Source organism: Beta vulgaris, chromosome 6 (assembly GCF_026745355.1).
Source record: "Beta vulgaris subsp. vulgaris cultivar EL10 chromosome 6, EL10.2, whole genome shotgun sequence".
NCBI lineage: Eukaryota > Viridiplantae > Streptophyta > Magnoliopsida > Caryophyllales > Amaranthaceae > Beta > Beta vulgaris.
Window position 1 is genome coordinate 17,328,173 of NC_079207.1, and position 25,334 is coordinate 17,353,506.

At 35.1% G+C, this 25,334-nt stretch overlaps 2 protein-coding genes across 3 annotated transcripts; both read right to left on the reverse strand.

Moving 5' to 3' along the window:
- Positions 1-174: 174 nt before the first annotated feature.
- LOC104896037 (ribosome biogenesis protein BOP1 homolog) lies at positions 175-17,456 on the reverse strand. 2 transcript variants are annotated; one of them, XM_010682720.4, is made up of 17 exons: positions 17,243-17,456; positions 16,868-16,986; positions 16,624-16,778; positions 12,962-13,079; positions 12,647-12,748; positions 9,950-10,106; positions 9,759-9,867; positions 9,296-9,398; positions 8,990-9,140; positions 8,763-8,895; positions 8,573-8,679; positions 8,356-8,423; positions 8,204-8,264; positions 6,080-6,307; positions 5,865-5,949; positions 4,847-5,025; positions 175-792 (listed from the first exon to the last, which is right to left on the reverse strand). In XM_010682720.4, the coding sequence occupies exons 1-17, from the start codon at positions 17,367-17,369 to the stop codon at positions 704-706; spliced, it is 2,091 nt and encodes a 696-aa protein (XP_010681022.2). In that variant the 5' UTR covers positions 17,370-17,456; the 3' UTR covers positions 175-703. The 2 variants fall into 2 exon arrangements, with proteins under 2 accessions (XP_010681022.2, XP_010681020.2); XM_010682718.4 differs by having other exon boundaries at positions 17,093-17,456.
- Positions 17,457-23,589: 6,133 nt separating this feature from the next.
- On the reverse strand, positions 23,590-25,108 carry LOC130591754 (signal peptide peptidase-like 2). The gene is made up of 5 exons (XM_057395640.1): positions 25,101-25,108; positions 24,827-24,978; positions 24,537-24,719; positions 23,960-23,994; positions 23,590-23,806 (listed from the first exon to the last, which is right to left on the reverse strand). The coding sequence occupies exons 2-5, from the start codon at positions 24,911-24,913 to the stop codon at positions 23,605-23,607; spliced, it is 507 nt and encodes a 168-aa protein (XP_057251623.1). The 5' UTR covers positions 24,914-24,978; positions 25,101-25,108; the 3' UTR covers positions 23,590-23,604.
- Positions 25,109-25,334: the final 226 nt, after the last annotated feature.

Sequence of the window (25,334 nt, forward strand, 5' to 3'; positions counted from 1 at the left end):
GTAATCCGAGTCGATTCGAATGTCCAGGCACTCCTCAAATCATGCATAGTCCAATCTAAAGCCAAATTTTTAAGCAAGAATCACAAGGCGCCAGCATATTCTTGCCTTTCCAGGTGAAGATCAATGGGCAATGGCATGTCCGCTATATTAGTAAAAAGATCTGAGAAAGCCGAGTTGCAATGAGAAAGACTAACATCATGAGTTACGAAAGAGAATCATGACCAGCTTAGACATGACTACATGAGTACAACATGGAAGGCACCCCTTTTCTATTTTGTTTATGCTGCTTGTAAAACGAGAATACTAGAATTGTTACAAGCTTAAGAGTTTATCAAGAGAGGGAAAAACAGGGAGCACTTGGTAAAAATATAATGTTGTAGAACTTACCTTTACATCGACAGAACAATTGTGAGAATTGAGCAGAGGCATATCCTCATCAAAATTTTAGCAAAATACAGACCTACTCTACAAAAAGATAGCTCCTGCAGTACCAATGGCATGGGAAACATGAGATTTTCAGCCTCAGTAGTTCCTCAATCTGTGAGCTCTAATATCACTGCCGGTTTCAAATTCGAATGTTATTTTTCAATGCCTCAGTAGTTCCTCAATCTGTGAGCTCTAATATCACTGCCGGTTTTAAAGTCGAATGTTAACTTTTCAATGCGAAAGATCACAAGAATAAGGTGCTCTTCTGTTAATCCTCCTAATGGCAATAAAGTTTGATGACAGAATCAGCACCAGCAGTAAACAACCAGGGTTGCCTAGGATGAAACTTGCAATCCAGAATACCTCCTGCAGATAAAAAATCAGAAAATGAAAAACATAGGCAAGGGTTCAGCAGAAACCAGAATACCTCATAAAAAGTGGAATGAACATTGTACCATTACCATCTTGTTTATTAATGATGCTAGTAAACACACTGGTAAATGTTGGAGAATGAACATAAGATACTTTATAGACATAAAATTAAAAAGAATCCATATCTACCCATTCTTTTTGTCTGTAATAGTGCGAAAAGAAGTCCCAGCTCCAAGTTGTTCAAAACATAAACAACAGAATTAGTGGCGTTGAGTTTCTCAACCCTTTGCCTTACATTTAGTCAGTTCTCTTTCTCGATGGGGACAGGGTAGGGATATAACTCAGTGGTAGAGTGTCCTACACTCCTACTATATTATTAATGCATATTCTTTTAGATTAATAGATACTGATAATAGAATTGAAAAAGAGAAAAATAGAGTTTGAATCTCAATAAGCCACAAGAGATTATTATCACATAGGCTAAGCTATACAATTTGAAAGAACAATTTTTAAATCATTGGACAGAACTTGCAATATACTTGAAACCAAGACCCATTGGTAATAAGTATAATGTTTATTCATGACACAAGTCAATTTATATACTTTTAAAGTGCCACACGAGATATTTATTAACATTTAACAAAGTAAAGTTAAACATTAATTTTCACCAATTAAGAAGTATACACATAAAGTATACAAATATACAATAACTACAAGTGAAGTAGAATATAAACTTTGCTAATCATATATGGAGTAAGAAGTTATCTTATAAGGAGTAAACGGCAATACTCCTAAACAACGCTCATGCACATAATTCGAGTATGAAATCTTATGAGGAGAATCAGAAGATCATAGAATTCATATGCAAGTAGAATACCAAGACAATAACAGTCCTACAACTAAATTTTCATATACATTGATAAAAAACCAATATTTCATGCTCTGTAGACAAGTTGCGCACCTTCCCACAACATACTTCATTCCCTAATGTCTTATTCACCTAGTATATATGTAGTCAAACTAAAAAAAAAACTTCGCGCCCATTCTTTTTATCATAGATAGCGATATAAATTATGTCGTACCTTAGATTTGTTTCTAAATGTGTATTGACAGTTATCCTCTATTTGTTTTTGTTATAACGGACGTGAGAGAGAAACAAATTATGAATGCAAAAAGCGATAAAATCAGACAACAGATTTACGTGGCTCACCAATTTGGCTACATCCACGGCAGAGAGGGCGAGAATATTTTATTGTGCGAGGAAAACCAGATTACAGAGAAAATTTAGGCTAAATCGGCGTTTAAAACCTAGGTACAAATAACCTATTTATGCTTAGTGCTCAAAAACGCGTTTCCGCGTTACCCGCCGACCCGCCCGGGCGGCCCAGGCGAAATCCGCCCGACCGGGCGGTCCCCAGATTTCCCAGACCAGCTTGCGCGCCCGACCGGGCGACGAAAACAGTTTCGTCAGTTCTTCGTAAAACTGACATAACTTTCTCGTTTATCAGCGGAATTGGGCATATGACCTATCGTTGGAAAGCTCTAGGAACAAGCTATCACCTCCACTTTGAATCACCTCAAAATCATTTATATATTGAGAGATATGTGCATTCAAAGTCAGCCTTATGTCATTCCTTCTTCACGCATCCTATCAAACACCTTCAAGGCACCATTCAAGTCACTATTCTTACAGTTTTAAAAGCCTTTCACTTTCCCATTCGGGGTGTAATATTCTTAATTAATTAAGGGATCAATTACAGACTTAGAATAAGTATGAAAAATTATTACTTGAACAATAATTTTTATAATTATGGGGTGATTCACATGGACATTTTAATAGAAAAGTTATAAACCATTCACATGGGAATAACAGCTAATCTTGCTGAAACTACAAAAATCAAACCTTATATCCGACACGCTGCAGCCAATTACCTACTGATTCAGCCAAACAATTTTACCGTCGTTATATATTTACAAAATATCCCCTCTTTTCCGGGTTGTGAAAGGGTTAACGCCTTGGAATTTCCTCCAAAATTTCCTCCCCTTGAAACTGATAACATATTATACGGTAGATGTGTCCCCATCTTTTCAACCAGCATTAACTCCTTGGAATCATCATTTAAGACATTAACTTTTCTGCTTCAACACAGCTGGACACACATTACTGACTACTGAGCCTAGTGTCCTAGACAATGATTCAAGCTTTCAGCCACATAGTTCAGGCCTTCAGGGAAAGATACCTTTCAGCTTGAAAAACCCTGGCAAACTGTCCTATGTGAGATTATACCAAATCAAACAGCTTTTGTTACTTCAAAAACTAATCTGAGCCTCTCCCCTCTCATTGTATTGGCCACATGGACCTCTTCGGCCATTTAACGTATCCAGAGTCTTCCCAATCTCACCTTTTTATCCTGGTGTCTCAAAGCTGTATCAAACCAGTCTTACACATGAACAATGTGGTAAGTTTGCATGCATCCAGACTGTTTCATTTTGAATGTGACTCTAGCCAGTGGCGGATCCAGGTTTTTACCCAAATGGGTTCCGAATCGTTCCACAAAAAACTCAAGCTAAATTGACTAAAAATTCCAATTTATTAGTCTAAATTTTAAATTATGACCAATCTCTATCGTATAAGGGGAGAGAAGGAGAATACAAAAAAAATACCAAATAACTAACTACTTTCTTAAAAACTAATTTGAAAATTAAGTACGAGAACACGGCGCTCGATACTTACTCCCTCCGTCCCAATTTATTTGCTACATTTCCTTTTTCACACTTTCCAAGATACGGTTTCAAAAATTAATATCTCAAATTCGGTATATGAAAAAATTACAAAAATTATATATTTGAGAAATACATATTGAGACGAATCAAAGAAAATCCCACATGAATATGTTTACCATTACGTATATAAAAGACGGTCAAAGTGGCAAAATGAATAGTGCTCAAAGTCAATATGTAGCAACTAATTTGGGACAGAGGGAGTACTTGGAAGTCAATAACTTCTAAAATCCACATTCTAAACTATTTTTTTTAAACAAAAATTGCTAGTTTAATGACAAAACTCCATTGATTAACAATTCGTTTTAAACTTTTAAAAAAATACAAAACACTATATACAAACTGTCGTTTTTTCGCTCCTTCCTTCCATAATTTTTTCTCTTGTCCGTTCCAATAATTCTTATTTACTATACTTTTATAGAATTTTATATGATTTTACACACATCGCATGCATGTAAGACTAACAACTACTAAGTTAGCCCATTGTTTAATTTTTTTAAAAAATGAATAAAATATATCCTATCTAAGAAAAGTTAACGTAATGTTGTATCAAAAAAAAAGAAAAACAAGAAATAAAAAACAAACTGTTAGGAATTGCCAAATAATTGAAGAACGATTAAAAGTATAAGAAAAGTAGGCTACTGGCTACAAAAAGTTGAAAAGAAGATAATGAAAAACAACAACCGGAAAACAAAATCAGGCAAAATGATACTCATTGGCGTCTAACCCGTGTGGGCACACTAAAGCACAGTAGACTTCTGGTGCGCTTACTATCACTGAACCAAACATTTATATCTGCTTTAAAGCACGCGTGTACTATATATATAATTTGTTTCTTTTCGTTTCTGCATCGTTTTTCTTTTTTTCCAGATTTTCGTGGGTTCAGTTGAACCCATTGAATCACGCTAGATCCGCCCGACTTTAGCTAGAACTCTAACAGAAAAACTTCATTTCAGTTTTTATTTATTTATAGAAAAATGGTGACTGCAAAAATTCAAGAACATCCTGGTCATTAAGATAATTTTATGTGTAAACGACTGTTGGATTGCAGAATGCATCAAGACATCTAAAGTCTCGACATGATATTACTCTTCCCTTTGGTTCATCCTTGATCACACTTTTCTACATATCAGTTATTTGCAATAACAAGAGTACTTGAAAGTAGGGAATATGCTAAACTTTTCTTAAAACAACCATCAATTCCAGTCCCATTAGTAGTTAAGTAGCACACTTCATCAAGTAGATAGAAACGAGATTTTGTTCTGACCTTTTCCTTTTTGGCTAGAATGCCCTTGGAGAATCCTCAGTGGAGCAATGAGTGGATTTTGATTTAGGTCAGAATAAACCATGCCATGGAAAACATGCGCTATACCATCTTCCGAACATGTAGCAAATAGAGGATACGAACGGTGAAAAGCCACATTTGTTATATCCTTTGTGTGATTCCTGAAGAGCATTGGAAGAGTGAAATCAGTATGTCACATCCTTTCGAATTGATATACTGGATAATAAAAGAAAAGGCACAAGGACAGTATTCTGCTATGCAAAACTGAAACCCCCTTGCCCTGGCATCTCGACCCAAGAGAAAAAGGAAAAAGCGGGAAAACTATCCTAAGATTGGATGAAATGAGTTCTTAGCAACTTCTACTTAACTACTTTGTCAAAGATTGCAGCTCATTCCTCTTTCATTTTGATCTCTCTCTTTTCGATATTCACAACCGTAACCACTCTCTGATCTACTAAGACTCGAAACATTAAGGTCAACACCAGTTGAAAGCGAACTCAAACACAATAAAAAATTATTAAAAACAGAGATGGGTAATTTTAAGAGCATGTACAATGGGGTTCTTGAGAGGCTCCCCAACTAGCTCTCTAAGGAGAGAGAAAATAGAGAGCTATTTCTTAGTTCTTACCCAACAGTGGGGCTCTTAGGTATCTTGAGTGTATCTCCATGGAGACACTTTGAAAAGTGTCTTTTGGAGGAGAAATCATTTGGGAAAAATGGGAAATGACTGTCCATTGCCCCATCATATTTGTGACACATGGCACAAAGGAGTGAGTTTCATTACTTGACATGAGGACCATTACATACTGAATAGTAAATGGAGAGCTTTTTAAAGACCTTTATTATTGTTGGGTGTTTTTTAGATATAGTTTTTAAGAGTAGCTTAAAGAGAGGATAGTGACTAGAGACTTCATTGGAGAGTCATTATCATTGTACATGTTCTCATGTCCACCAAATTGAGCCATGAGAAATGGAAGCATTTTAACGACTGGAAACATACTTCACGACTTTATAAGGTGTCGATGAGAGATCCATGTCAAACCAGCACCATTTTCCTTCCCTGCTCCCGACGATCAAATTGTCACCTGCATAAAATTCATAGCAAATATTTAGATGCAAACAGTTGTACAAATGAAACACTAGAAACATGATAGCAAAGGTTATAAATAAAATCAGACATAATAATTATTTAAGGAGCAAAGACTAGATAGCTACCACCAGGATGTACTGCGATGCTTGAAACTTCACGGAACTTTGTATCAAGCTTCTTGATCAGTTTTTCTTTGAGTAAATCATACACACGAACATGCTTCTTTGTTGAGACAAAGAAAATGGAGCGAGATGGATGGAAAGCAGTAGATACTGGAAGTCCATGCAACTTGAATGGGACTCTCTGACTTTCTTTCTTAGACAGCTGATGTATCACTATCGCTCGAGATTCACGTTTAATGCAAGTCAAGAAAACACAGAAGGCTAGCGGGTGACAATAGTCAACCATAGAAGCACACTAGATGAATTTCCAGCCTCATACAAAGATAAATATGCAGTATGCAACACTACAGTGACTGTGGTTCATTCCTCAACAGCAATAGCCTGGCATCTCTTTTAGCAACAAAAGTTACCAAGTCTAGCCAGATTAAAAGGCCCGGATATAAAAAACCAGTTCCCGACCAACGGAAAACCAGAAACTCAACTTGAACAAAGTAGCTCAGCTGCTCAAGTATAAGAAGATTCATTCTGAGACAAGATCTTATGCGCATAACTGCTACACACTGTTCGAGTAAAAAAGGTCACATTTTTTTTTTAATGCGACCTACTGCATGACACTGGATGTGATTTTTTACTGGTGTATGCATATCAGGTAAAAAAATGATGAGTAAATTGATATGGAATCATGGCCTCTAATTAAAACAGCTAGAGCTTATCATCAAAAACAAAAATGCAATAAGCCAGTTACAAGAGCACCTATTGGAATAATCACAAAAAATACTCCAGAACCATGAAACAAAGAACCGTCTGTTAGGATTATCACAAAAAATGCTCCAGAAAATATGTGGATCAAGTGAAACTATGAAAGCAATATGTGCTCCAAATTCATCTAATTTTCATGATGAAGTAAACCGCAGTAAGTTAAGCACTCAACAAGGTAATAGGAAGATAAGACTAGATATATCCATATACTCACCTGGTATGTATTCATATAAATTTTGTACGAACATAAAACCCCCACAGTTTCTTTAAGTCAAGGCTTCAAAACTTAAGCACACACAGAACACCACCAACACAAAGCAGCTTTATCAAAGAAAACACAAAGACCACACTCCAAAGTCCAAAGTTCCCCAAACTTTTGATGTTCAGAGTTCAGACTAAAAATTCTGGTGAAGAATAAAGTCATGTGATATAACATGACAAAATGATGCAAATTGTCTGAACAATAATAAAAAAAAAAATTCAGAAAAAAAAACTAAAAATACAAAAATTACATGATAGATACTGACCAATGCAAACGATGACTAATTAATTAATAAAATAACATGAAATTTGTATAAAGGACAATATTGAGCATAATGAAATGATTATGTTCAATTATACAACAGATTCAACAATGATACATCATTACAACTTACAGCTACTACACACCTACAATTAGTTTTATCATCAACTTCAATATTAGTTGCCATATGATTCAATACTTTGTTTCTTAATAGATAAAGCATATCGATTCAAACGCTTGCGCACACAAATTTGACCATCGGTATCTTAAATTGTACTTCCCCCACTCCTCCAGTTCTGGTATTATTCACAATCACTCGTATAACTAGCTTTTGTGTTCCACATGTATGGAAAAGAAGTCATGTGGAATCTTGTTGGATTTATCTAATTGTATAGTTTATTAATATCTAATTTTTAAATTTTTACCAAAACATAACTAAAGATATTAATAGTGTAAATTGTGCATCGGTAAGCATGAAACTGGAAGTGTTGCAATTAAATGGGAGCAAAGGAAATATATGACTAAAAATTACAAAAGAAAATTAATATTTCGAAAATATACATTGAGATATCAACCCAATAACAAATAAGACAATGACATTCATCTTTACATATTAGTAATTATATATGGTCAAAGTTAAGATCTAAATAGTATAAAAGATCAATATGATGCATCTATTAACGATAATAATATATGAAGATTTATGATTGAAATCAGAAATCAGAAATCAGCAATCAGATAATCCAGGAACATTTCCTTAAACCTTTATGGATTTATGCTATTATTATATGATTGAAATTAGAAATTAGCAATGAAAGGTCATAATAGATTGAAAAGAAGGATATCTGCTGGAATCACTGTTGAGAGATAATCTCCTCTGCGGTGCCACTCAATTGATGACACAGTCTGTAAAATTCAATGACAGTCCGCAATCACATCCTGTACTAAATCGACTTCTGCATAACTCATGTTTAGCAAGCAGATGATGAAAACTTACCTTGAAATGCTTCAATCTCAAACCACCAAGTTTGTCATCAGGAAGCCAGCTTACAATGCCAGCATCACCTATGTGTAACAATAATATACAACATCAATAGGCTAATTGGTAATGTAGCAAGGACATGCAACCAAGCTTCAATGGAACAAAGAAATAACATACACAGTATTACGAAAAAGCTATAATAGTCACAGTAGTAGAAACCAGAACCACTGACCAGATTCATCTGGAATAATAGGTTTCTCAATGTGTAAAAGATCTTTGATTTTCCCCTGCTCTTCTTCGCTACCCAATCCAGTATCTAAGATAAGTACATCCCGGTCCCTAAAGGGTAGAGGTTCGCCAATTGTCATGCAAAAGAACATAAGAAAGGAAACAAATCTACCAGACAACTCAAAGAACCATACACAGAGACAGCCAAGATCGGTTGATGTGGTAAGGGATTCCATACAACATGTCTGATAGCACCGCCAACTTCCCACACACGGACACATCTTCCAGTAGCAACCTCCCAAATGCGTACAGTTCCATCAGTTGAGCCTTACAAAATTAATAACCAGATAAGGACAATAATTAGCCTATATGACATCATCATAGAAAACAAAAGTAAAAGACTAGATAAACATTAGCATACCTGAAGCTAACCATTGCCCTGAAGCCTCGGTCGAAATGGAGACAACAGCGTCAGTGTGACCCTTGTACTCAATATAACATGTAGTCGGGTAAGGTTTAAGATCCTTTGGATCCGGCCTCTCCGGTTTCAAAGATTCAGGATCAATATCAAGCTGGAGACACCAAAAAGAGATTAAGGTAAACATCACATTATCATTTCTGTTCAGAAGTGTATTGGGCAGTTGGGAACGCCAGAAGTACTGTAGGATATGAAATTGAGTTCACACAAAAAAACCAATTTTACTTTTACCAAGGAGCAGAAACTCACGCGTTTTTTACGAACTCTAGGACACATATACAGGTCCAAACAACGCTCAAAACATTCCTTGATATACTTGTCGTACGCCGGAATGCCTCTCAAAGATGTATACCTAATCAATCAAAAAGGTTAGTGTGTTTAGCCGTCAACACAGAGGAAAAATCATTCAGATTCAATATTATAATTCCCACATTTTTTTTCTTCTACTGCATCATTTTGACTTTTACAGTATTCATGTACTAGCTTTAACAAGAAGTTTTAACCAGTTACATAAAAACAAATGTAATTAATTACGATGATGTTAATGGTCAAAGTATAATTTCAAAATATCAACTTCTAATAATTTTTGTACTAATACATAATCAAAGCTATTAATGGTCAAAGTTGTGCATTAGAAAGCGAGAAATTTCATATGATGCCATAGGAAAAAAGAGGAAGTATGCTAGTAACATCAGATATATATTAGCTATACCTTGTGGGAATAAATTTAGGTCTATCTTCTTCATACATCAATTGATACGAATTGATTTCTTCTTCAGTTGGTATGAATTCCAAGGAAGGATTGTAAGCTTCCTCATGACCTGAAAGCAGAATACAATTAGTTGAGGTGATACTTACAACTCAAAACAAAGAAAGCACTGCCTTAGCCCCAAGTATACATACCAGGCAGTTTTGCTTTTGGAGGAGGAATATATGACAATCCCCTTGTTTTTTCGGATGAGCTAGAATCATCACCCCACAATAGGTAGAACCTCGGCTCTTCCTTGGGTTTATCAAATTTAATTCTTCCCTCTCGGATTGCCCTCACATACTTATTTCTCTGCAGATTAGCATGATAACATAAGAAATTAGAGGAGTTTAAAGATGATGACAATCATGACTACTATCCCAATGAAGTCTTAGGAGCCTGCCCCGTGGCTGATCACACCATTTTTACACTAAGCCTAAGCAAAGGATGCAAATTGCAAAAGAATAGACCACTTTGGATATTAACAAAACAAAGGAGAAATGCACCAAAGACCTATAGACATTTAAGTTAAGCGTACACATTAACAAACCCAAGGAGCAATACCAAAGACCTACAAGATGTTGGAGTAAAGCCTACACATCGGACGTCTCATGAATACACCTAGCTGTCACACAAATAAATGTCCGTAATTAGCTAAGGCACTCTAGAAGCGCAATTTTGCAAATAAATAATTGCTTGCAACAGCCATGGTCTCTCTGTCTCTCTCTCTCACACAGGCACTCATAACTCAGAAGTCCCAATTGGTAATTCACTACTCCACATCAACAAATATCACATGCTCAAACTGTCTTATTATCTACCCTCAACCTCTACTGCTCAGCCCCTTGTCCCTAGACATCAGCTCAATATCCTTTGATTTAATCCCCTTTCCATCTCTCATTTAATATTATGCCTCAATTTAAGGGGGAGTTTGGTTGAGGGGTGTTGAGAAAGGAAAAGGGTTTCCAAACTTAGCTTTCCCTTACTTGATGTTTGGTTGATGATTTTTTCTTTTCCCTTTACCTATTTTTCAATTTAGGATTACCCCACTTCCCCTTACATTGATCCTCTAGATTCTAGAAAACCCCCCCCCCCAGGTTTTGAATTCCCCTAAATCCCTGTACACCATAACCACAACTGACCCTTACCCCACCACCAACTCAACCACCGAACTGACCCTAGCCTACACCACTCCTCCACTCCTCCAGTGAGCCGCCAACCTTATACCCAAAATCACTGTTGACCCACCGCAACTCCACCCTAAACACCTGCAACTCCACGAGCCGAAACCCCTAACATGAAACTCCGAGCACCACCTTGACCCGTCTAAGCCCTCAAAGCCACCAACATTACCACTAAGGCCTACCCCATCCACCGAAACCAACCAACTTTACCAACTGAAACATCACCCCATCTCCGAAACAACCATCCCTAACAACCGAATCCACCAACATCACACCAAAAACCACCGGGTCTACAAGTCAGAGGAGAGAGAGATAGAAAACTCAGGTGAAATGCTTCAGCTAGTCGTAGGGAGAGACAGAACAGAAAGTCTGGCGGCTGTGTGGTCGACATCGGTGCCGGGCCGCCGGTGTAAGTGAGAGAAAAAGATAGGAGGAAGGAAAGGAGGGAGGGGGGAGGGGGGAGGGGGAGGAGAAGGGTTCAACTTTTGTAACCCTTTTTCTTGCCTAACCAAACATCTTGGTGATTTTGGGGTTGGGGGTTGGAGTTCCTTTCCTTTGCCAATTGCCAACCCTTACTTGATTCCTTTCCTTTTCCTCTCTTCCAACCTTTGATTACTTCAGCATCATTTGTTGAAGCAGCAGCCATCAGAAATCATTTTGTACAAAGACTACACATTTTATAGAGTCCTTTACTTTATCCTAATCATTTCTTGTCTTCAGTTCTGAGCTCCGTTCCTTCTCTCTTGCTATCCTTTGTCTTCCCCTGTCCCAGCTCCAAGTCTTTAGACCGCAGCTTTATCAAAAGTTGTTCGAGTCATAATTTTCTCCATTAGTGTTGTTTCACCTTGAAGATTCTCCATATTAATTCCCTCCTCTTTGATTATTGGTCTATATTATTCCTCATCATTTTCTTTTGTTTTCTCTAATTTATCCTTTTTAGTTCTTTTTCTTGCTTAATCCAGAGAGGTCGAGAGGAAAAAAATGTAAATAAGGGGAATGTTACACACATTATCATAAGCATTTAGTCCCCCCGGGGGACATCCCTTTGTAAGACAAAGGGTGAAAGCATACTTGTCTACTTGCCTGACGCTTTGCAAAGGGTGTCTAAGTAACAGCTAAATATCCTAGCATCTTAGAAGAACATGTAAATATTCCATCATGATATGACCAATTGACATGTATTATAAAGACGCACATACATCTCTAGCACGCATAGCTGAGAAATCCAGTACATAAGTTACAACCCATTGTGTACCTATACTTAGAAAAACATGTAAGAATAATTGCCTACTTGCCTGACGCTTTGCATACGGTATTCAAGTCACAGCTAAATATCCTAGCATCTTAGAAAAACATGTAAATACTCTATCACAATATGATCAGGCCATGTCAAATATTTACTTTTCACATGTATTTTAAAGACAGCCACATATCTCTAGCACGCATAGCTGAAAAAGGAATATACATAAGTTATAACCATATAGTTCAAACCATTGGTAGTCTGTGCGATCTAGAGCTATAAGCCTCCTCATATATTATTTCAAATGTCAAAGAATTTAGTACCAAAAAAACAAAAAAGAAAACCCACCAGTGTCTTTGAAAATAGAAAAAAGAGGCTAGCACTGTATCAAACTGACACTTGTAACAGAGAGTCCTGAAAAAACACACCTGTCTGGCCTCTGATTTTGAAAGGACGAATCGTCTCTTTGGCTCCGGTGCGTTTGATAGAGGATGACCTTTACCTTCCCAATGAAACCAATCGACATAAGGCTGCAAAGATGTATTACAGTTATAAAAGATAGACACAAAATAGAATCCTGACATATCTATAATCTATCTACTTATCCATCTATATATATATATATATATATATATATATATATATATATATATATATATATATATATATATATATATATATATATATATATATATATATATATATATATAGATATAGAAAGAGAGAGAGCAGCAGCAGGCTACCGCATACGGATCCGCATCAGCATGTGGTGTCTTTCCTTTCATGATACGGCGAATCATCCTCATGTCGTCTCTCTCTATTGTCACTTCTTCATCATTGTATACATCAACAAACTTCCGCCTGAGTATATTACATAATGTAAACAAAGACAGAACTTGTCGCATGAAAGAAGCATGTACATTTACTAAGTGTGGGAAAAGAAGAAAATTATCATATTTCACATATCTTGCCCCAGAAAAAAATGAAATAAATCCTGGACATTCAATAATCACTTGTCCATGCCCTAGTCATGTTAATCAATGACCCTTAGGCATCACAAGTGTACAGGCAGATTGAAGTCAACACTGGAAAAAACACTGAGAAACTTAGATATAAGTGTTGTGACCAAAGTTCTGCAACAAGTGGCCCTCAAGATGAATATGTACACGCACGCACGCACGTGCATGCAAACTCACACTCCCACGCAGGCGCGCACACACACACATTATATACACACAGACATATATATACACATACAAACACACGTATATACCCACTACCTCCATATATATATATATATATATATATATATATATATATATATATATATATATATATATATATAACCTTATGTGCACGCCATGCATGCCTTAATTTCAAAACTTGTTATTTTATTATATTATAATTTGAGTTGCCAATTTATGGAAGAAATGACATCACTTTCTTTTCTCCTTTACTAGTTATTGAATTTATAGGGATAATTTTGAATTTTATTTTAGTATGTACTCTGTATAGACTAAAAATTTATATTGTGCATTAATTGATTTATTGTACTAATAGACATAAATTAAATAATATGATTGTTTTATTTTTGATAAAATGTAATCGATTGCTATGTTTATTTGCAAGTTTATTGATTGATTGATCTTTTCGGTTCTTTGTTGATTAATTGACTTGTTTTTTTCAAAACTAAATATCCCTATTCTATACTCCCTCCGTCTTTTTTTATTTGCTACAAGCACTTTTTCACAAAGACCAAGGAGGGAGTGGAGACCATTGACATAAATGGAATTAACAAAAAAGCAAATAGGTAAATTGTGGAACCTATGTTATTATATGGAAACATTTACAAAATCAAGAAGGGAGTGATGGCAAATTTGTAAATAAAGTGTGGGACCTATGTACTATATATGGAAATATTTGCAAATGTAGCAAATAAATTGAAACACCCCTAAATGGCAAAATGTAGCAAATAAAAAAAGACGGAGGGAGTATTTAGAGAAAGGGGTGAATCAAACTTCTTAGGTGAAAAAAATGTATTTACCATTTTTAACTTGTTTAGTGTGGCAAGTAGAAATAAGAAAGAGTTCTCATATTATTTTCTTTTGTAATTTTTTCATTTAATTTATTAAGGGTATTTTACTCTTTTTAGAGGGGTACACCATCTTCCTCCCCGATAAAATGTTGAGAACTCGAGATGGTGCCAAGAGTTCATCACAGAAGAAGGGACTCGATGAGGCAGGATCACTAACTAATACTAATCTAATATAATAGAAAAGGACCGTCCTTTCTGTATACTTTCCAAGGTTCTGAGGAACACGGAGACTAGTTAAATGGAAGGCTCATTACTTCAATTGAGATAAAAAAATCATTTCATTTTTTAGTTGGAACTTTAGGAGGTTCTCAAAAAAAATATAGCGAAAAGAATTATCCCTACCGAAAGACTAATAGAAATGTACAAACTAATGCTTCCATACATTATCTTTGCAAATATGAATCAATATATATTTTATCCTTTCACAAGGAAAAACTTTATTTTTAATTAAATTTTACGAGTAAAACTTTTTTAGAAAAAAGATTCTATAATTATGAGTTCTGGTAATGGTAGGTTGGTCCTAGACTCTAGTCGTACCTATCCAAACAAAAATGGAATAGTAACAGAATTATGAACTAGAATAATTGCTCGCTATTTCTTCGATTTGAGTCATCATCGTTGTGTAGGAGAGATGGCCGAGAGGTTCAAGGCGAAGTGTTGGAACTACTATGTAGGCTTTTGTTTAAAGAGGGTCTTAGTTTTAAAAAGAGCTCCCTAGGCACGCCTCGGCGCACGGTGAGCCAAGGTGCCCACCAAAACGCATTTGTCAGCCTAAGTGAGCCAAACAACGATAGGTGCTCATTGGCGCGCGCTTCTGGAGCCTTTTTAGGAGGCGCGGGGGGCATGATGTGATGATGTGTTCGCTATTTGGGTTGAGGCACACGTATGGGCCACACCCCCCTATGTTTTTCTTTTACCACGTTTTTGAATGTTATTTTGCCTCTCGTTGCCTCTGTTTCGCGTGTGGACTGGAAACCCTAGAAGCACAAACATCCTAGCCGAATTTAGTTATGGTATTGGTATATATGGAAAACCTAGAAGCACAAACCCTCTGTTTTTCAATGTTATTAGTTATGGTATTGGTAGAAATGAAAATGACTAAATTTGAAGAGCAGAATTTTCACCAAGACCCCTCACCCACAATATCCCTCCCTTTCTTCAATATTTTTTTAAAGAAACGAAAGTATCAGTTGCTGTCTACATGCAAACCTCCTGATTGCATATCTCTTCCGCAACCAGCCACCAATTGGAGAAAATCAAACCAAGCAAGGATGGCATCTTTGTGACAAACAAAATTCCTAGAGTTCCATATCCATGCAAACTGATACCAAAAGTTTCAATTTTATGGTTTAAACAATGTAAATAACATAATCTAGAAGAAATTGATGATAACTCCATTACTTCAATCAATTCAACTATTATCAAAGAGAATCAAGGAGGAATTGCATCCCTATTCTTGGAATCCTACCAAAGCCCGTATTTGAGAAAGGATACGCTTATGTCGTCAACTCGGCACAACTGAATATTGATAAAGCTCCACAAGTATAAATAATCATGTAATACATTAAGACATCAATGTTACTCAATTCGCTTATTCCCCCCCCCCCCAAACGAGGTGCAATCCCAAAGAAGGGGAGTTTCTTAAAATAGATAAAAAAAAAAAAAGAGGTACATGAGGTACTAGTGGATCCCTATATTAGTGAAAGACCACCACGAACCTAAATTAGTTGAAACCCTATCTCAGTAAGAGACCGAAAAAAAAAACCAGAAATAACAAAAAAAAAAAAAAAACTAGATTTCTTGACAGAGTCACCATTTTCCGGGCCGATGGCAGTGGCAAGCCGCTGTCCTCAGGAAGCAGGCAACAGATAGCGTTGATACACTCTCAGGCTAATAAAAGTCTAGGTAAGGAAATGTGTTCCCATACTAGTACTCGACCCGCAAGACAGGTCCTAGTGTCAGAAATAATAAACAAAAAGATAGACAAAAGTACACTTCTGACTTCTGAAAACCAGGTAACTAAAATAAGCCCGAAACTTGAGAGCGTCGAGCAAATATAGGTGGTGTTATCTATCGAAGAGCAAACATCACTCTAAATTTTGGCAAAAAAATAAACTCATCTAGCTTATGGAACTCATAATGTTCCTAGGTCCAAGCACCAGGCTCCAAACTTCAAAAGAAAAAAAAAGGTATATTTGAGGTAAATGAAGACATTAACAATAGAATGTGCAGGTTCGAAATGGCATTCATAAAGCTGAGCATAATGATCTAGCATACAATCTAGCATCATTTGAAGGATATTGCATGTACCAGGCTTTCTTATCATCAACATTGGCTAGAAACGTTTCGAGTCGATCTTTCCTCTCCTTCTTTTTAATCTTCTTCGCGGTAAGATCATAACCAATATGTTCCTCATCTTTGTAGAACTCCAGTGGAACATCTCCAACTGTATTCCGAGGAGCAACCTGAAATTATAAGCAAATGCCAGGGCAAACATCAAGCACAGCAACAAAAATCCCCTTACAACTAATTTAAGCTAATACAATCATCAAACCTCGTCTTCTGACGAATCACTCTCTTCAACAGAATGATAAGATTCATTATCATCATTGCCGCCTGAATTTACATCGTTATATGCACTAACTTTGACATTTCCATTGGTTGAAACATCTCCTGCAATTATCGAAACAACCTCATATTCGACAGCGAATTGAAAAAAAGAACACAATGTTTTTAAAGTTCTGAAGTACAAAAGTCTATTATGAGTTGAGAAAATTACCATGTACCTCATCTCCGGAGGTTTCCCTTTCACTATATTCTGGTTTTTTCTGCTTTTCCTTCTTTTCCTTCTTTTCCTTCTTTTTGCTGTTCTTCTTAATCGTCGCCATTGTTGCCTTCTTGACCTTCAACTTCATATTTCGAAAATTACCATGTACCTCATCTCCGGAGGTTTCCCTTTCACTATATTCTGGTTTTTTCTGCTTTTCCTTATTTTCCTTCTTTTTGCTGTTCTTCTTAATCGTCGCCATTGTTGCCTTCTTGACCTTCAACTTCATATTTCTCTGTCTTCCCCTTAGCGAAGCAGAGTGGCGAAAACAACTTAGGGTTTTTCTAGGGTTTAACAGGGAGTCGAAGTCTCGAAGAAGATAATATAGAATTTAGGAGTGCTAAACAGAAAAGGTGGCCCGCTAACCCTTCGAGCTTGGCTCGGTCAAAACTCAGTGAAAGCTCGGCTCGAGAGGGTTCGACTCGAGTTTGGAATCGGCTCGAGGCTTTAATAAGCCAACTTGAGTCTAGTGAATTTCGGTTCGAAAATTCGCAAACATGTTCGATATATTTTATATACTAGCTTCTGGACCCGTGCAAAAATGCACGGGAAAGGATTTGCTTAATAAGAAATTTTTTCCAATGAAACGAATAATAGACGGAAAATTTTCTAATGAAACAATAAGTAAAAGTTATAATAACAAAAAATTACAAAAATGTGTATGAAGTTATACATTTTGGAACACTATCTTATAAACAACATTTGTAATATTTTTGCACATATTATTCTCTTTATCACAAATAAAAATTTTAAGTCCTTTTTTGTTCGTGACTCGGGAAATAGCGACATATAGCTGACCATGACTGAAAACAGGCCTTGGTAAATACAACCCGACGTGCGATAATGATTGTCCTTGACTTTTGTTTATAGTCCTGGCAAAAGACACAGTTAAAGGAAATCGTCGTCTTTAATCTGATAGGAAATTTTGTTGAGTCAGACGGTGTTATAGTCATTCGTGGGATGAATACCTTGTCACCAACATTACTCCCTGAATGACGGTAGCTTCAATCACTTGATTGCCTAAATGCTTGATAACCAGCCTCGTGCCATTACACAATCCAGATGTCTGATCAATATTACGAAGCAACATGACCGGCGCACCAACTTTTAACTTAATACTATGATTTGGCAGGCCCGAACACTTTATTGTGTAAGATTATATTTCATGAACCCCTAAGTTCCCTTCATCTTTACTAATTGCATCACAACTCAAGTAATTTTTCTCATCACCTGGAATTGTGGACAACACAAGATCATTTACCTTCTTAACTATTTCATTAGTTGGAGCTAGAATTGCTCTTTCTTGGAAGTATTTGTCTTCCCAGAGGTGATCAGTGAGTGAAGGGTATGTGCTGTCGACAATTGATGATATGGGGTCATCTCCACCGTCTATAAGAATATCTTCAGTGATTTCAATATCCACTTCTCCATCATTGGACCCTCCAGCTCTGCCATCACCAACACTCAGTACCCATTCTGATAACTCCCTTACTTCCTTAGCAGTCGACGAAGAAGAACATGATTGAAGTCTGAATATTAACTTGTGATTTAAAGTTATTATAGTCATATATTTAATGTTATGGTGGAACATGTGAGCAACAATATTTTAGAAAATCTGACTGAAAATTTCTTTGCTTTCCCCATTTAAATAAAATTTTACTTCACACCACTACTAACACTCAGTCATGCAACCACTTCTACTCCTGCATTCTACATTCATGCTCTCCCCCTCTTTCTTATTGTCTTGCACCACTGCTGCACGCATGCACTATACCAGGCCACCCACTGGCCACCACCCACCAGGCTACCACTGCTTGCGGCGGGGGACTTCATCAGATGTTATCTTACAAAATTTTTTGGCATATTGTATAAATTAAGGGAGTGATTCACAAATGAGAATCACCAATGACCTGTCACAAAAGTCTCATCATATTATTTCCTTTATATAATACGTCATTATATTCCTGAAATTCCAAGCAACCTTTTTATAATCATATCGTGTATTAAGAATATATAAAATTGGCTTACGACCCATATGTTCAGTAACTAATATAGCTAATATTATGGTGGGACATGTGACCAACCATTTTTCTTTAAAAAGGTTTACAGAAAAAGTCTTCGATGTGCCCATTGCTTCACTTAGAAGCTCATACAAAATCACAATTCGCATCACTATTACTACTCTATCATGCAACCACTTTCACTCCCGTTTTCCCCAGCCCACTGATCACCCTCTCTTCTCTTGTAATCTTGCATCATCATTGCAATGCACCAAGTCACCCACTGACCACAACCCACCAGACAACCACTACTTGCACGGGGACTTTCTTCAAACGTTATCTATTTAGAAAATTTTGGCCGATTGTACAATTTAATTGAGGGAGTGATTGCACAAAAATGATAATCTTCAATGACCTGTCATAAAGTCTCATCATATTATTAACGTTATATATACCTGTTTTACAGTCTTGTATCATTGTATGTCACGTTCAAAATTAATATGAATTAATTTTTAATGCTCCCTTTGCTTTAGAGTAATCCTAGCACCTTTCATAATCTTTTCTCTTAATAGTATTTACACTTTGATGATGGAAATGATCCTTCTATTTAAAGCAGCTTTTGACTTTGTTACATTATTTTTTTGTCATCTTGTATTATGTCATTTTTCATTTTTTATTCATTATGTTCTCCAGTTATAGATTTCAGTTACTATGTTTTTTCTATTTGTTAGAAAACACCAAATATGTTGCTTATTTCACGTATCTTGATATTTTGTATCTATATGCAAATGTTTAACATTCATTCTTACAATTATATTTTCATTCTATTAGTAACATTATGTGATAATATGTTTGCACAGACTCCATTGGTCATCAAATTTTCATGCATTCATAAATAATTATCTTTTTACCTTAATTATATGATAATTTACTCCTCCGAACCCATCTGATATAAATCCCTCCACTAATTATATCTCTCACACACATCTTCTCATATTCATGTGATGTGGAGCCCTCCACTGTTCTCTTTCTTACTCAATCAATTTTTTTTGTTTATACTTGTACACTTTTTGCCAACAATACCTACACCCCTGTCCCCTACTATATACTCTTCATATGTGTGTCCAAACCTTACATGACAATTATTCAAGAATGGACGGAGTATACTTTATAGAACGATTTCCTACAATGGCGTCTAAAAGAAGAAATCTCGTTTCAGTCTAAGAAAAATAATTATTGCACAATTTGGGGACTAAATTTTGATTCGTATAAAAGAATGAATGACATAGTGTTGGAGCAAAAGAATTTCTTATTTTGGTGTTAAGCCAACTAATGATATTATTTCAAAATTTTATTTCACTTTCCAAAAAAGATGATTGTAATATGATTTTTATGTAGATTTTTATAATGATGCTCATTATATATGACTCTTTTTGTAATATTGTTAGAGTATGCTATAAAGCGGTAAATAAAAGTTCAACTTTTAAATTTTAAGAGTGTTGTTATTCAAGGATAAATTTCGATTTTGTGTTGTGATCTAAAACTTTTCCATTTTATCAATTGATTTCTTTTTCATCCCTTGATGTTTTTGTTTGTGTGCAGCAAGTGAATGATTCATATGTACGTTAATCTAGCTGATACTTGTATAGTACTAATTGATATTATTGGCAAAAATAAAGACTACTTCTGAATGTAAACATATATAATTTCTAATGTAATTTAGATCACTAAAAGAGGGATGTTTCATTTCTTGGTTCTACAAAATAATACTCACATTCTAATTAGAAATGTTTTTTGTTTGAAACTTTCTTTCAATTAAAAAACAATAAACAAAGTTAATTAGAGAAATCGGAAAAAAAAAAAGAGTTCTTCAAATCAATATATGACTTTGGCAAATATTAATGATGTTTCAACATTTTATTTTTAAATTTTTACAAAGATGGATGTAATATCATTTTTTAACTTTTATTTCACGATTAATATGATTTTTAACGAACTTTTTATGATGGTGCCATTATTTATTACCTAAATTGTTCAAGTCCCTTTCTATAATATTGTTAAAGTGCATTTCTATTATGTGACTAATATTATAAATCAAAATGGTTTTTTGTCAAAATCGTTAAGCAGGGTATTTTTTCTTATATACTTGGTTTCAACTGACATATACCAATTCTAAAACTTCTAATTCGTCAATTTTCTGATTATAACATAAACCGTTTTCATTTTCATATTGTACATAGATATTGTAATTTGATTTTTTTTATCCCACTGCCCAAAAAGTATAAAAAACTTACTTATGGTAGTTTCCTTATATGAAATGGATATTGTAGTATAAAAAATTTGTGTTTTGAGGATCAATTATAAAATTTTGGGGATGAATTGAACATGCATATGCCTACATTGCTATGGATCAACTGAGTTTATTTATTTTATGAATTAATTAGAAATTAAAATTTAAATTGAGAAGTTATATTTCATGGATTTATAACTATAATTTTGTATGAATGGGTTTTCACTTCAGTGAATGATGACATATTTATAGTAATATATATATAAAAAAATGAATTCCTTTCTAAAGCAATAATAGTATTGCATGGGAATATGATAACAATAATACCATATAATCACGAACACAAAATTGAGTGAGTTATTTATTAGTCAACAAATAAATATGATGATAATAAAACGGGCAATACGAACATAAAAACATACTAAGAAGATATAAATGTTAGAAAAAACAATACTAATAAGTTGTTGTATCCCTAATCATAGCTTGCTATATAATCATAGATTGTTCATGAGTTTGCACAAAAATATAGATTGCTCATCAGTTGGTACCGTTGACTTATAATTTTGGGTGCAACCCACTTTCAATCGTATGGTTGACTTATAATAGAATAACACCACCGAAGAGAATATAATATAATTATGTGATATGTACTTTGAATGACTCCTACAAAGCTAGAGTATAATGCCTATTTATAGTTGCAAAATTGTAAGCCGAACAACTTCTCCTTCGGAATTAGCAAAAATAATTCCTTAACATTAGCTGCATAATAGGCTATTATTAAGAAGGGAATATACATGTTTCCTAATTGTAGCAAGTACAATATCAATTACACGCATGATTGTAGGGATTATGGCCATGTATAATTAAGGTTTTTATTGAATTTATTTATGTAATTTACTCACAATAATAACTAATTGTTTCCTTAATATTAGCCTGAATGGTTTATTTGGGAACCTAAATAATTGTTTCCTTAATTATATCGATTACGTATCAATTACAAAGCGTGATTGACGTCAATGTATACTACTAATTGACATTATTTTTTTGAATTAAACGTGCAATTTGATTGTGAATCTTACTGATTTCCTAATTTAATTCAATTTCAAATCAATTATATGCGTGATTAAGGGCATGTTTAATTCAGTTCAAATTAGTTCAGTTCAGACCAGTTCAGTTCAATTAAGTTGTTTTATGCCGAAGAGAACATGCCCTAAAAGAAAGCTTGAAAACATTATAATATCCCATGCCAAACAAAATAATATAATCAAAATAGAAGTACTTATCGAAAAACTTTCTTTAAAACGTAAAGACAATTACATCTTATGAGGAACATAATCAAAATATACTTTATTGATCTAAAATGAATTTATTACATATAATTTTCCCCCAATTAGGAAAAAAATGAGAAAAGGAAACCTATTCAATTTTTTTATTCTTTCTATCGTGGATCTATCTACACATGAGTCATGAGTTGTGACATATTAAGGTCTTGTTGTCAAGAAATCATGCTCCATCAAATAAGATCAAAGACCTTGATCATCATTTTCCATAAGATCACCAAAACCAAAAAGAACCCCAAATCTTCATCCTCTTCCACTCGTCTTCGTCTCCCCTGTTCGGCTGTTCCCCTCATTTTATTATTTTTTTTTAGCAAATGATGGTATCAAGTACAATGAATTTGAAGCTTTACCTTGAGATTTGGTACGCGTACAATCTGAAGTACAGTGAGAATCAATGCAATTCCCTGATCAGAGTAAGAAATCAATTAGCAATTGTAATTTCTCAACAAAAAGCTCCTAGAACGGGCAAAAGCATAATAGATCATCCCCAAGTTTTCCCTGGATATGGAGCAATCTAACCCATACTGAGTACACTCCCTTCAGCCTTAAGATATCTGAATTTTTCTCCTCCTTTTCTCCATATCTCCCTCCTGAGAAAACCTAGGTGAAAGAACATTTATGCTAAATTGCTAACAATCCCCAGCACTGCATAACTTAGGAACACTATGAGTGGAAAGGTAGTCCAAAGAATAATTGTTTTGTTTATTTATAGTTAATTTCTTTTGTTAGTTAATCCAAGTCTTCATTCTACCCTTTCCAAACACTGGTGTCTAACCTTTGTTCCTCCTTGCATATTTGTGATTTGACCAATGCAATTAGCCTATTTCAAGACCATTAGAACAAAATGCATCTAGCAGACGCAGCGAAAATGCCGAAACAGAAAATTAAAGCGTAAAATTCAAGAAGGAAAAAAAAGGTAAAATTAAGGACATAACAAAGTATGCAGAATGGAGTAACAACCATTTCCAGATATGAGACTGCTCCAAAGATGGGCACTTTAACAAAAGTTCCAGCAGCATGTTTACACCACCTGAAACTACAATTGTTGGCAAGTCATTTTATATTTGTAAATTGTAATTATACATAAAAATGAATGTATAAGATTACGTAAAAATTTCTAGCCAACACACTTAGAACTGGATATACAATGCCACCACAACAGGTGACAACATGCATCATGGAAGCATACCTTGATAAGAACGCTACCAAGCACGTTTGCAAACCCTGTACACAATCATAGAGCTCAAGATCAGAACAAATATTTGCAGTGAAAAAAAACAATATTCAGGTAATACATTATACCACTCAAACATCAAATGCAGAAGATAATATAATCTATATGTTCTTGCAGAGCATACGAAGAGTCAAAGAGGCCTCAGGATTACGATCCAAAGGAGAGGGGTGAAAGGGAGGGAGAAAAATATGAAGGATAAAGTATCTTTCTTTGGCCTTGATCTCTTGAGTTTTTAAACAGTTATATAATGAAGTACTTGAGAGATCAAGCCAAAGAAAGATGCTTTTAAACAACTATTTCGTCCCAAATTAAGTAATTTTATAATTCTTCCTTCCCCCTCTTTGTCTTAAGTTCAGTATTTAAGCCCACAAAAAGTTGCGAAATCAGTTTGGGAATAGTAAATCAGTTAAGATGCAATGCGGCTCTGAAAGCAAAGTTAAACATGCTAATAAAAGTCATAGATAAGATGCCTCTCTGACCAATGATAAAAGATATTGTAAAATATATAACTAAATGTATAAGTTGTGCTCACCTCCGCCCCACCAATGCAGAACAGAACCACCAGAATATCGATAAACCAAACTGACATAAGTTTGTACAGCATAACCAGAAAGCCTGAAGCAATCACAACAAAAAGAAGTGCTGATGTGGTACTGATATCTACAAAACCAGCTGAGCCAGTTTCTACAGAAGCTGCCACCTCATTTGATGCATCCTACAGAACGGATTCAAATAAATGCTTGTTCAAACAATATGTGCCGTCCATCTTCCAACACCTTAAATAAGTAAATACAAAGTCATCCAAAGATAGCAGGGAAGAACCTTTAAAATCTTGTCATGCTCAATAGCTGCTTCCCTTGCATTCCACGCGGACCAATAAGACGCACATAAAATAGTACCAACAGCCATGAGCCACAAAAAAACTTCTGCGACATCAACTGCTGGACGCTTAGGGGAATACAGCTGCACATAAACTGAAGAAAGGGAATCCTGTAAATTGTAATGCAAATGAAAACCCATGTTGAAAATAATGGCTGATCAAGCCATACATGGTTACCAATAAGTGTCAATAAAGAAAAAAGCAACTATATCTTACCCCTGGAATTGTAAAATTAAGGACATAACAAAGTATGCAGAATGGAGTAACATCCATTGCCAGATATGAGACTGCTCCAAAGATGGGCACTTTAAAAAAAGTTCCAGCAGCATGTTTACACCACCTGAAACTACAATTGTTGGCAAGTCCGTTTATATTTTTAAATTGTAATTATACATAAAAATAAATGTATAAGATTACGTAAAAATTTCTAGCCAACACACTTCTCTTTTT

Bases quoted from the DNA above. Each gene is read 5' to 3' on its own strand.
- LOC104896037 (XM_010682718.4), bottom strand. From the start codon at position 17,369: ATGAAGTTGAAGGTCAAGAAGGCAACAATGGCGACGATTAAGAAGAAC. The intron at 9,141-9,295 runs GTGAGTTTCTGC...TGGTGTCTCCAG, and splicing joins CTAGAGTTCGTAAAAAACGC to CTTGATATTGATCCTGAATC. The intron at 8,265-8,355 runs GTAAGTTTTCAT...TGAATTTTACAG, and splicing joins TGAGATTGAAGCATTTCAAG to ACTGTGTCATCAATTGAGTG.
- LOC130591754 (XM_057395640.1), bottom strand. From the start codon at position 24,913: ATGGCTGTTGGTACTATTTTATGTGCGTCTTATTGGTCCGCGTGGAAT. The intron at 23,995-24,536 runs GTGAGCACAACT...GATTGTGTACAG, and splicing joins TCTGCATTGGTGGGGCGGAG to GGTTTGCAAACGTGCTTGGT. The intron at 23,807-23,959 runs GTATGCTTCCAT...CAACAATTGTAG, and splicing joins TTGGTAGCGTTCTTATCAAG to TTTCAGGTGGTGTAAACATG.